This window comes from Cornus florida, unplaced genomic scaffold (assembly GCF_030987335.1).
Source record: "Cornus florida cultivar Cherokee Brave unplaced genomic scaffold, ASM3098733v1 CherokeeBrave_3.0.0_Hap2_Chr05, whole genome shotgun sequence".
Lineage (NCBI taxonomy): Eukaryota > Viridiplantae > Streptophyta > Magnoliopsida > Cornales > Cornaceae > Cornus > Cornus florida.
The window spans coordinates 87,449,052-87,461,040 of NW_026775575.1; the positions used below are offsets into that span (position 1 = coordinate 87,449,052).

At 31.4% G+C, this 11,989-nt stretch overlaps 2 protein-coding genes across 2 annotated transcripts; both read right to left on the minus strand.

Moving 5' to 3' along the window:
- Nucleotides 1-1,053: 1,053 nt before the first annotated feature.
- LOC132310320 (GDSL esterase/lipase At4g26790-like) lies at nt 1,054-4,625 on the minus strand. The gene is made up of 3 exons (XM_059808505.1): nt 4,224-4,625; nt 1,878-2,373; nt 1,054-1,527 (listed from the first exon to the last, which is right to left on the minus strand). Exons 1-3 carry the CDS (start codon nt 4,608-4,610, stop codon nt 1,334-1,336), a joined length of 1,077 nt encoding a protein of 358 aa, XP_059664488.1. The 5' UTR covers nt 4,611-4,625; the 3' UTR covers nt 1,054-1,333.
- A 3,701-nt stretch (nt 4,626-8,326) lies between these two features.
- Nucleotides 8,327-11,308, minus strand: LOC132310321 (GDSL esterase/lipase At4g26790-like). Its single transcript, XM_059808506.1, has 3 exons — nt 10,781-11,308; nt 9,972-10,467; nt 8,327-8,687 (listed from the first exon to the last, which is right to left on the minus strand). Exons 1-3 carry the CDS (start codon nt 11,150-11,152, stop codon nt 8,494-8,496), a joined length of 1,062 nt encoding a protein of 353 aa, XP_059664489.1. The 5' UTR covers nt 11,153-11,308; the 3' UTR covers nt 8,327-8,493.
- Between the last annotated feature and the right edge of the window lie 681 nt (nt 11,309-11,989).

Here is an 11,989-nt window from a genome sequence, read left to right on the forward strand (position 1 = left end):
TCCAAATTAATGACTTGGTTAATGGAATAGCCTTGAAAATGGGCTAGCCAAGTATAAAGGTTGATCATAACTATATTGAAAAATACATAACAAAAAGAAAGAAAAAAAGAAAAGAAAAGTTGTTTAGAATTCAATGAATGGAGCTGACCATTTCCACTGAGTATGACTTATTCATATACTCTTGCTATGTGGTCTCAAATGCTTTTCAAAAAATTGACATTAATTAATGTGAACATCCACCCCTTAGTTAATGTTATCAGTTTTCTTCAACAGCATTAATAATTTTCATGTGTTTGTCAAATGTTAGATGAAGACTCCTATGAACACACAAGCTCATACATCAAATCTGAATTTTGTCAAAAAGAGAGGAATTATTGTCTTCAATTCCACCCTCCAACTCACGTTTTTGTGTGTATTTATTTGTCGCACAAGAAAGTTGTTGAAAGTTGCCAATGGCCGTGGCATAGCGGTATCAAGTCATTACTTTTCAAAAAGAAGTTAACAGTTTTTGCACGTGTGTGAGTACCAACTAAAAAAAAAAAAAAAAAAATTGTTGAAAGTTACATAAATCATGAGACTTGATGGGACATGACTTCTTTGTCTTACAACAGAGTTGTCAAGACACTGTGTATGTATGTGTGTGTGTGTATATATATCATTATCTTGCTCACCGATGAGAATGAGACTTGATGGGGCATGACTTGATGGGGCATGACTTCTTTGTCCTTGCAACAGAGTTGCCATGGAAATTTAGTTGTCAGACACCACAATAATGATCTCTTGCTCATCGGTGAACATGAGATTTGGTGGGGCATGACTTCTTTGTCCTTGCAACATAGTTGTCATGAGAATTTAGTTGTGTGTATATATATATATACATATACACACACATGGTAATGATCTCTTACTCACCTGAACATGAAATTTATCCACACTAACACGGCAAGATTTTTTTTATACGAACAATCTCAAACACAAAAATTTAGCTCAACATGGCAAAATCATCTAACCTTGTTCAAGCATTCTGTTTTAAGATCAACATCAAACTGAATAAACAGGCTCTGTATATTTATCATAAGAAGAAACCAATTAGACACCTAACCAAAGCTAATAATGATATATTAGCGATGGTAATAACATAACTAATTAATAATACAATTGAAAATCTACAAAGCCAGCAATGCTTATGACCTAATGGTATCTCCTTTCCTTTCGAAGCGAAAGGTAAAGGGTTAAACTCTCCGAGTTATTTGCTATGAAAATAGAAGGCAAATAAAATCGACAAAGACACTTTTGGTACGTCCTGTAATTAGGCACCATGCTTTGCAAGAAATCAAAAGAACTGTTTCAATTGAGTTTTAAGCAAAGTTTCCGAGATGAGTTTGTTTGTTCTCTCGCTAGGATGGAAAGAGTCCCAGAACACAAACTTATTTGCATCTGCGCATGTTAATGGATTGAGTTGGTTGCATAACAAACTCATCTCAAACCTCCCAGTGGCACAACATGCCCTTCCTGTATTCTCGAACCCTGTAATTTTTTTTAAAATAATAATAATTAGTACTTTTTAAATCAATCAGTTGTATGAAAAAAAAAAACAGAAAAGAAAAGAAAGAAAAATCACAAACAATATCTGTGGCATGCCTTTTATATATTAATTTTATTTTAAAAATATAAAAGTTATAAACAGCCTGAAATCAAATATAACTGCAAACAGCCTGAAAGCAAGGCTGCTTACATCTGGCTCTCTCGAGACTCCGTAATGATAGGAGTACGATAGGAGTCTCATGTATGGGACTAAACCCCCCTTTTTTTAGATGCATTATATATTGTAAATATTATATCATACCATCATGTAGTGAATTGAAAATGTGACTTACCATAGTCAGCAGGGCTATGGATGTATTCCCAGAAAAGGTCATAAACATTTGCATAGACCAATCTAAAACCAGGAAGCTCCTTGTTTAGCTTTGGCACCAAACTGCTGATTTTGGCATTGAAACTCATAGACACCATGTTGTATTTCTCCACACATGTATCACCTCTTAATCTGATTATATTTGTGCTTCTCTCTAATGGCAAACACCCCATTGGTGGGATCCCTCCGAGGGAAAATTTCCGAACTCCTTGATTGTAGAGTTCCCTGAGGAAATTTTCAGCAGTTCCAACAAGTACATCTTGGTACTGGTCAATAGAGTATCTGGCTTGCATAAGTGGATTAAGATAGTAGTTCTCAAGATGGTCATTTGTTCCAATGCTCATCACATACAGAGCCTCTGTTATTATATAGTTTGCCTTCTGGTCCCCCAACAAGGCTCTCAGCCTCTTCTTATAATCCTTGAAGTATTCCAATTCCTTCCACAGAGGAATCACTTTCTGCATTGCCAAACATTAATCATCCAAAATGCATCAGTTTAGTTGGTACATAGCATTACCCAATTATGAATTCGATCAATGAAACAAAATGTTTATGTCTGTCAAATAAATATTCATATTTATAAAGCTTTCTGTTGTGTTCGGTTGTATGGTATTTGTGCCTTGGAATTTAAGAATTTAGTTTAAACTTCGAACTATATTAATTATAAAGTTTGCTGTCTAGGAAGTATGGATACGGATATGGGGTGCAGATACGATAAAGTACGGATACGACGATGCCGTAATTTTTTTTAAAAAAAATAGGATACGGGTATAGCGGGATATGACAAAAAGAAAAATTAAAAATATATTTTTTATATACAAAATGTATGGGTTTCATCATGAATCTAAATACAATCATTAATTTAACATAACAATTCCTTTCACAACATATAAAACATGTATTTCTAGTCATCATTTAATAAATTTTTAACCTTTTTAACATTTATACTATGTTATTAATATTGAAAAAGTTATATTTTAATATTCAAAACTTGTTAAAAATGTGTTATAAAGTATCTAAGAAGTATCATTCACGTGTTAGAAATTAAAAAATATATTTTAAAATTATGAATATGTTTAGGGAGTATCAGACACGTATCCGTGAGTATTCGAGGAGTATTGATATCTGACATGAATCCGCTATGGGTATGTTGTTCTCGTAGAAATATCCATACTTTATAGCTTTCTATTATTTTCGGTTATATGAAATTGATGTTTTGGAGTTGGAATTAGTACTTGGAATTGGTGTCAATTCCATACAAGCATTAATGTAATTTAGTAGGAATAAGGAGTATAGCATAATGCAGAGGACCATCCATATATGGTGGTAGTCACAAAAGTAGAATTGAAAAACTTAGGTAAAAATTAAGTTTTTTTTGGTAATTTGAAGACACAATAAGGGTAATAAGGTGTTTTTTTTCCACTTAATTGAAGGGCACTTTGGTCACTTCGACCAATTTTCTGACAAAAAGTACTTGGTTTTTTTGGGGGGGTGGGGTCTTTGCAAAATCGAAGGAAACACGTTGCAAAAAACTTTAAGTTTATTTATAATTAGGCCAAAGTTTAGAGGAGGTATTATAGTTTACCCTTAAAATCAATATTATATTTGGGTCAAGGGCCTAGATTTTAAATAATTATAAAACTGAAATTAGAACTAGAGTTCTTTAATACACTGGAGGTCCAAACACAATAATCATACTAATGATTAAAAAAAATGTCACGGTCATAGTATTGTAAAAAAATAAAAGTAACCATAAAAATGTCTTAATTTTGTCTTAAATATCACCAAATAACAATTAATTACTAATTGGATTACTAAAGTAGTTTCATAATTTTTTTTTTTTTGGAACTAAAGTAGTTTCATATTGAAAAAATAATAATATAAAGTAATTTCATATTGAAAAAATAACAATATAAAGTAGTTTCAAATTGGAAAAATAATAATTACACTTACAATGTAAGTGCTATTTTATTTTATTTTTTAAAACTTGCTGAGTGAGTTTACTTTGAGAGGATAAATAAGTCATTTTCTTAAGAGAGAAGAAAAAAAATACAAAAACAATTGAAATGAAAGAAAGTGATGTCAATATCATATTTCTCAGTTATCCATCTTCATATATATGAGATTGAGGTAATGATAATGACGGAAATGATGAGATATTGATAAAGAACAATATAATATATATATAAGAAAAAAAAAGAAGCACGGAATAAATTATTTTTTAAAAAAGTTAAATAAATTATTTAATAAATATTTCAATTCAACAATAACATAAATTTACGAACATGTGTATAAGCAAGGGGCTTACTAGCACATTGGAGGTGGCAACGTCATAGCCTGTGCCAGCAGAGGCAAAGCAAACACCAGTAGCAAAATCCGATATATTATACTCCGGATCCAAGTATGCTGGCACAATTGGCTTAAGCCCAAAAGCTTCCGAAATGAAATCCGGAGGAATGCGACCATTGGAGAACCTTCCGGTGGGCCTACCACCCGGAAAATCACGACCATAAGGCGGGAAATTCGCTTTGAGGATCGTGGGAATGGCGTTGTTGTTGCCAGAATCAACAGAGGAGTCTCCGAACACGATGATGGCCGGAACTTTGGGCTGTGATTTGGCCGGAGTTTTGGGCTGAGGTTTGCGCGGAACATGTGCAATAGTAGTAGTGACTAGTATGAAGAAGCATTGGGCCATCACGAGCCATGAAATACATATGTAATTAGCCATTTTTTTAAAAAAAAATTCCGTGTTTAATTTTAATAACCAATCTGCATAACAAAGTGTCCTATGAGAATGATGAAGCGATAATTAGACATTTATAGAGGTTAGAAATGAGAAATTAATGGTTGTTGAAGTGACAGAGGTTTGTTTTGGTCAATTAATTAATGGCTAAAGTTACATTAAAACTATGAGCCAATGGCCAATAGTAAGACACAGTCAATTTCAGAAATGTCTGATGGTGACGAGACATTCGCGACAAGCGCCAAGGAGGTCTTTCGAATCCATAGAAAAGTCAACCAATTTCTGTTCAGATTGCCTAATAACGGATAAAGTATAGTTACACCATTTGAAGTTTAATAAAAAAATAAATAAAGACATCCCTTTACATTAGGAATTGATCAAATTATTGTTTAACCAAAATGTAGACGTTTAAAATGATTTTTTGATCCAATACATATATTTTAAATAAATTATATTTTGTTATTACTTTTTTTTTTCTTTTTAATTTTTAAATTAAAATGCTTAATTCTTTCATTTAAAAAAATTAAACCAATCTTTTTTCTTTAAAAATAAAAAATATAATATCAGTATAACTTCATGCATCTTAAATTATATATCAAATATTATACATTTCCCAACATAAAAGAAAATACTACATCTCTTCTTATCTCAAATGCATTCTCAAACGTCTAAGGTGGTTATTTTTTTAAGCTTTTTTTTTTTTTTTTTTTTTTTTATGCATAAATTGCTCATTAGGGTAGATTGGTCCAATTTATTAAATGGTAAAGTTAAAAAAGTCTCATCAACGGTCAAAGGGTAATTTAGTCAATTTTTCATGTAAAGGGGGTGTCTTTGTCTATTTTTGAACCTTCAAGGGGTGTTTTTGTCAAAAAATAAGTAAATTTCCTCTAAGTGTCCTTTTGCCAAACCTCATGGTGTAGCTATACTTTACCCCTTAATAATTTAAGATTTTAAATTTGAAAAGGAAAATAATTTTTAGGCCCATTAATTAAAAGTGAGATGATGAATTTTGATTGGTTATGCCAAAAGAGTGGTGATATTTGTATCGATTTGTAGCATTAAAATATATCATGGAAAATTTTTGATTGGTTATTTATGCACAATACAAGTAAGTAAAGGGGCCTACTCTCTTATTTATTGTATAAATGAACCAATTAAAATAAGTAAATCTGTTAATTTATTACAACAAATCGGTACAAGAATCATTTTTCATATAAAAAATATAAGGATGGTTGATAAAAAAGATTTAGGTCAAAAAAATTTGATTGACACTTCAGCCAAAATGTCACCACTCTTTGATAAAAATGAATTTATGTATTGTGAATGTGTTTCATTAATAAGATAAAAGTATAATAGTAAGATTGATATTGTAACAACTAAACTAGATATTAACTAAAACAAAATTTTCTTAAACTCTATTGATAATTGGAGTCTTACAATTGTGGTTAATATATTTTATTTGGGCTAATTGTTTAGTTTCTTCGGTAACCAATTGCAATATGAAGGGTTTGCAATAGAAAATCTCAATCGCATAAAGAAAAAAAAAAATTTCTTTTTGGATGATCCAGAAAATGATCCCAATAATTTTTATTAATTATTTTAAAAAAAATTTGACACGTATCATATTTTTGTTGGCCCATGTTAACATAGAAGGGCATTCCTACTTATGCGGCCTAAGGCAAGCATTGTTCTACATAGTTAAAAAGGTAATTTAAGATTTTTTTTAATTTTTTTTTTTGGGCATTGTTCATCACTACAGTATTTTTGGTTCAGTATGGAGCAATCGGAAACACCAATTTGATACTTTTGATTTTTAGCCTATTTTTCGAAAACATTTCAATACTATTTAAATCATAACAAATGTTATCAAATATATTTACGTGTTTTGCTGTGCTATAATGCACATAGAGAAACAATTCCCAAACATGCCCAAGCCAATGAACTGAAAATATGTTGCAAAGTTGTGTTGAGGATACTTTTAGTAAGAAACACGCACACCCACTTTTTTTCTTTGAAAACTCAAACCCTCACATTCATCCACTTTGGAGAAAATTGGTTTAGAGAGAGGGATCAAAGTCTCATAATTTCCTCTGTTTAGTGTTTGCCCTCTTGAGGGCTGTATTATATCTGTAAAATTAATATTCCTTTGAATGCATACAATTTGGAAAATTTATGACAAGCAGTGAGACTTTTCCATTATTCTCGATTTGTTATGGTTCTCTATATTTTTATATAACTCTTCTCAAAATATTTCTATTATTTTGAAGGTTATTGACATTAAAATTTAAATCACAGTGTTCTGCATTTCAGTTCGATTCCATCGTTCACCACTGAATTTTACCAAGACTCAAATTATGAGTTGGTGCAAATTTGAACAGTTCACAAAATCAAATTGAGGTTGATGAAAAATCGAAACACAATTTGTTTGTACATTCAATTAAAAATGGAGAAGTTTGAATAAAAGCAGTCCACAAATTCGAAATGTGATTGGTGATACATTCAATTAAAAAAGGTAAAATCTAAATTAGAACAATTTACAAATCCGAAATGCCGATTGATGAAAATTAGAAAGAAAGTGAATACATCTTTTTTTTTTCCCAGAATACATCTAATTAGAGACGGTGAAGTTTGACTGGAATTCAAAAGGAAGTTGGTGCAATACATCTAATTAAAATGGTGAAACACCGAAGCATAAAAATAGAGATATATATATATATATATATATATATATATATATGTGTGTATGTGTATGTAAATATATACATTTGAAGAAAAGAAGAGGAAAATTTTATTTTATTTTATTTTTCTTTCTAGTGTGTTGAACCCAAAAAGTAACAATGTTAATGCTCCATTTGATTGGAGGGATGGAAAAAAGGATGGAAGGAAGAGGGGAAGGGATGAATGAGGCATCCTTAGGGAAAAGAATGTTTCTTCACACTTTTTATTTAGTTGAATGCAATAGATAGTAGAAATGATAGATAAGGTAACATTTTTTTTTGGTTGGAAGGGAGGGAAAGAGAATTTTTATATTCTTTTTACTAATAAACCCTTATTATATATATTATTATAAAAATTAGATATTCATTTCAAATTCTTAGAAAGGTTAAAAATGTAAATTACTTAATAATTATTAGTTATCCTTTTTTTTTTTTTTTTTTTTTTTTTTCAATTTTGGGTGGATAGAAAATTACAAGGAAGGATGGATGCTTCATCCCTCTCTTCCCTTTCCTGCAACCAAACACGAAAAGGTTCTTTCATTCCTCATCTCATCCAGCCCTCCTTAATCATTCCCTCCAATCAAACATAGTATAAGTATTCTGGCAAATCTTTTGGAGTTACCTTTCAAAAAAAAAAAAAAAAAAGGAATTTAAAAATGTGTAATGTTCATCGGAAAGGATTGAACAGCTTCTCTTTGTCACATTTTTGAATTTGGAATTAGATTTTTGACTAAATTTTTTCTAATTGATTCGATACTGTCAAACACAAAACTTCAAGATGAAGAAAAATGAACACTTATGGCATAATAAACCGATCTTATTCATGCATTTTGTTTTATAATCAACATCAAACTAAATGTATTTATTGTCTGAAGAAACACCTAACCAAAGCTAATAATGAATATATTAGCAATGGTAACAACAAAACTAATTAATAATACAAATGAAAATCAACTGTCACTGAGTTCTCTGGTGTAACTGTACCTCCTCTTCTTTCAAAACAAAAAGTAGAATTCAACACAGCCACTTTTAAAAGTATCTCAAAAGTATTGTGGAAGTTATTTGCTTTCAAAAAAAAAAAAAAAATCAATACAGCCACTTTTAAGCATGGTAAGAAATCAAAAGAACTGTTTCAATCCAGTTTTAGCCAAAGTTTCGGCGATGAGACGATTTGTTTTCTCGGTAGGATGGAAAGAATCCCAGAACACAAACTTAGATGCATCTTGGCATGTTGTTGGATCGAGTTCGTTGCATAAGAAGCTCAACTCAAACCTCCCAGTGGCACAACATGCCCTTCCTGTATTCTCAAACCCTGTAATTTGAATCCAAAAAAAAAAAAAACTTTTAAATCAAATGGTGGTATATATGGAAAATAAGGGCAAAAAAGAGAGACAGAAAGGGAAATCTAAAAAAATGATGCCTTTTTACTTCTGCCATAGCTACTCTCACCCGTGTCCAAAACCATTTATTAAACGAGGTTGGGACTGGGAGAAGTTTTATAGGGTACCTTTATAATTGTATTACAAATCTAACAAAAGTAAATAATTAAATAAATTTTCAACTACGATAATAATACTTTTTGACTTGTGCAGATAAACACAAGATTTAATTTCTTAATTGGAACTTGAGACTTAATATTTAGTGTAGGGAAATCAGAATAATATATAGAAGTGCTCAAATACGTATAATACAAAAGGATATTTAGATTGAAATAGAATAAAATTGGATTTGGTTAATATATATACGGAATATAATTGAATATAAAATAAAGTATAAACACAAAATTTTAATTTATCATTATAAACGGGCGGGGTGACCTTCATTCCCGCCCCATAATCATGCAGGTTTTCAATTTTAACCTTCATTCCTGTCCCAAAATAATTTAACCACCCCCATAATCGTTCTAAACGGGTGAGACAAATACCCAATGGACCGAATATTTTGCAATCCCTACACCAAACACCCATAAGAGTTTCACCAATCAAATTAAACTCAAATTCTAGTCATCATGCCTTTCATACATTTTGATTTTATTTTTAAAAAATAATTTAGGGGAGCTTTTTGAACCCACAAAAACCCTTCCAAGTTTCAGATACTTTTTTGAAAAAATGTGGGGTTTGGTTACCCATATGTAAGTCCTGCTGGTTTTTTAAAGAAGTAAAAAATATTGCTTTTAGAACCTCATTTTAGGAAAACAATTTTATTTTTAATGTAAGCATGTTATTTTATTAATTTGTTCATGTACTCTTCACGTAGACAAAGTTGTGCTATATGTACCAAAAGGCCCTTTGGCCCAATGGGGATATATGTTTTAAAGATTGTAACATTTGTGTAATCATATAAGATCCAAAAACAAAAGAGTGGCATATGTACTATATATCCTATACATTATATTATATGTCATCATAGAATAGTGATAAGTAATCCAAAAGTCGGATATATCCAATTGTTGTATGTGAGTGATGGATGACGTCATCATGATCATTAAATATGATGGCATCATTCCCCACTCACATAAATATAGTTAGATGTGTCTGATTCTCAAACTCTGTATTATTTCTCATCATAATCAAAATCAATGTAAAATATAACTTACCGTATTTGGCAGGATCATGGATGTAGTCCCATAAAAGGTCATAAGAATTTGCGTACACCAACCTAATACCAGGAACTTCCTTGTTCAGCTTTTGCAACAAAGTATTCAGCTGGGAATTGAAACTCATAGCCACCATGTTGTATTCCTCCACACACGTATCGCCTTTCAATCTGAATATATTCGTACTTCTCTCGAATGGCAAACACCCCATTGGTGGAAGCCCTACAATGGAAATTTTCCGAGCTCCGAGATTATGTAGTTCCCTAAGCAAATTTTCAACTATTCCGATGATAAAATTTTGGTACTGGTCAATAGAGTATCTAACTTGAACGAGTGGATTTAGATAGTAGTTCGAAAGAAAGTCATTTGTTCCCATGCTTATAACATACAACGCCTCACTTATTATGTAGTCGGCCTTTTTCTCTCCAACATGGCCTCTCAGCTTCTTCTGATACTCCTTATAGAGCTCCACTTGCTTCCATGTAGATAACACTCTCTGCAAAACAGAGTGATTGTAAATATAATTTTCCAATCACTAAATTGTAATTTTCCTAAACATTTGAAGAGATTTTATAATATGATAAAAAAATAAATATGCATTTTAACATAGCTAAAACAATTATTTAATACACTTTCAATCTATAGTTAAATGTAGCATTACTTTAAATGGATTTCGATAAAGAGTATTCTTATGAAACGTGATGTCTCTTTATTTAGCCAATGAATCGAGATATTTTTTTTTAAAGAAAAAATGAATCATTTAATAAATCTCGGGGCTTGTGAACTTAAGGCGTGACAAGGGGGCTTACTAGCAAATTGGAAGTGGCAGTGTCAAAGCCAGAGGAAGAAGAGGCAAAGGAGACTCCATCGGCAAAGTCTGATATATCACACTTTGGATCCAAGTATGGTGGCACAGTTGGCTTAAGCCCAAATGCCTCGGAAATGAAATCTGGTGGAATTTTACCATTGCAGAACCTTCCAGTGGCCTTACCACCAGGAAAGTTGCGACCATAAGGCGGCCAATTGCTCCTGGAAATCGTCGGGATGAAGTTGTTGTTGCCTGCGTCAACGGAGGAGTCTCCGAACACGATGATGGCCGGAACTTTGCTTGTATTACTAGTAGTGACTAGTATGAAGCATTGGGCCATCATGACCCATGGAATAATATATTTGTAAGTCATTTTTGTTTTTCTCTGTTTTTTTTCTTCTTTCAGAAATGTCTTATGGTAATGAGAAATTCGCGATAAGCGCCAAGGAGGTCTTTGGAGTTTATAGAAAGCCAACCAATGTCTGTTGAGATTCGCCTCATAATTTAAGATTTTAAATTTGAAACGGAAAATAATTTTTAGGCCCATAATCATTTTTCATATAAAAAATATAAGGAAGGTTGATAAAAAAGATTTAGGTCAAAAAATTTGATTTGACACTTCAGCCAAAATGTCACCACTCTTTGATAAAAATGAAATTATGTATCGTGAATGTCACTTTTACTCATAAATACCGAGTAAAGGGCTCCACTTTTTTATTTATTACATAAATACACCAATTAAAATAAATACATTTGTCAATTCATTGCAACAAATCCGTGCAAGAATCATTTTTCTTATAAAAAATATAAGGAAGGTTGATAAAAAAGATTTAGGTCAAAAATTTTGATTTGACACTTCAGCCAAAATGTCCCCACTCTTTGATAAAAATGAAATTATGTATTGTGAATGTATTTCATTAATAAGATAAAAGTATAAGGAAATAACTTGCATTAGGCCGCATAAGTAGGGTTTTCTTTCTAATGTTGATATGAACCAATAACAATATGACAAGTGTAAAAAAAATTAAAAAAATTAAACTTGAATTATTAAGATATTTTCTTTAAGTCATCCAAAAAGGTAAAAAATTTTCTCTCACGTGTGTGAGACTTGGTAGTGGACTCTCTCTCTCTTTAACTCACGATTCTCCTTCTCTGTTCCCACTAAATCCCCATTGATGCCCACCATCTCCCCAATTCTGAAATCCTAATA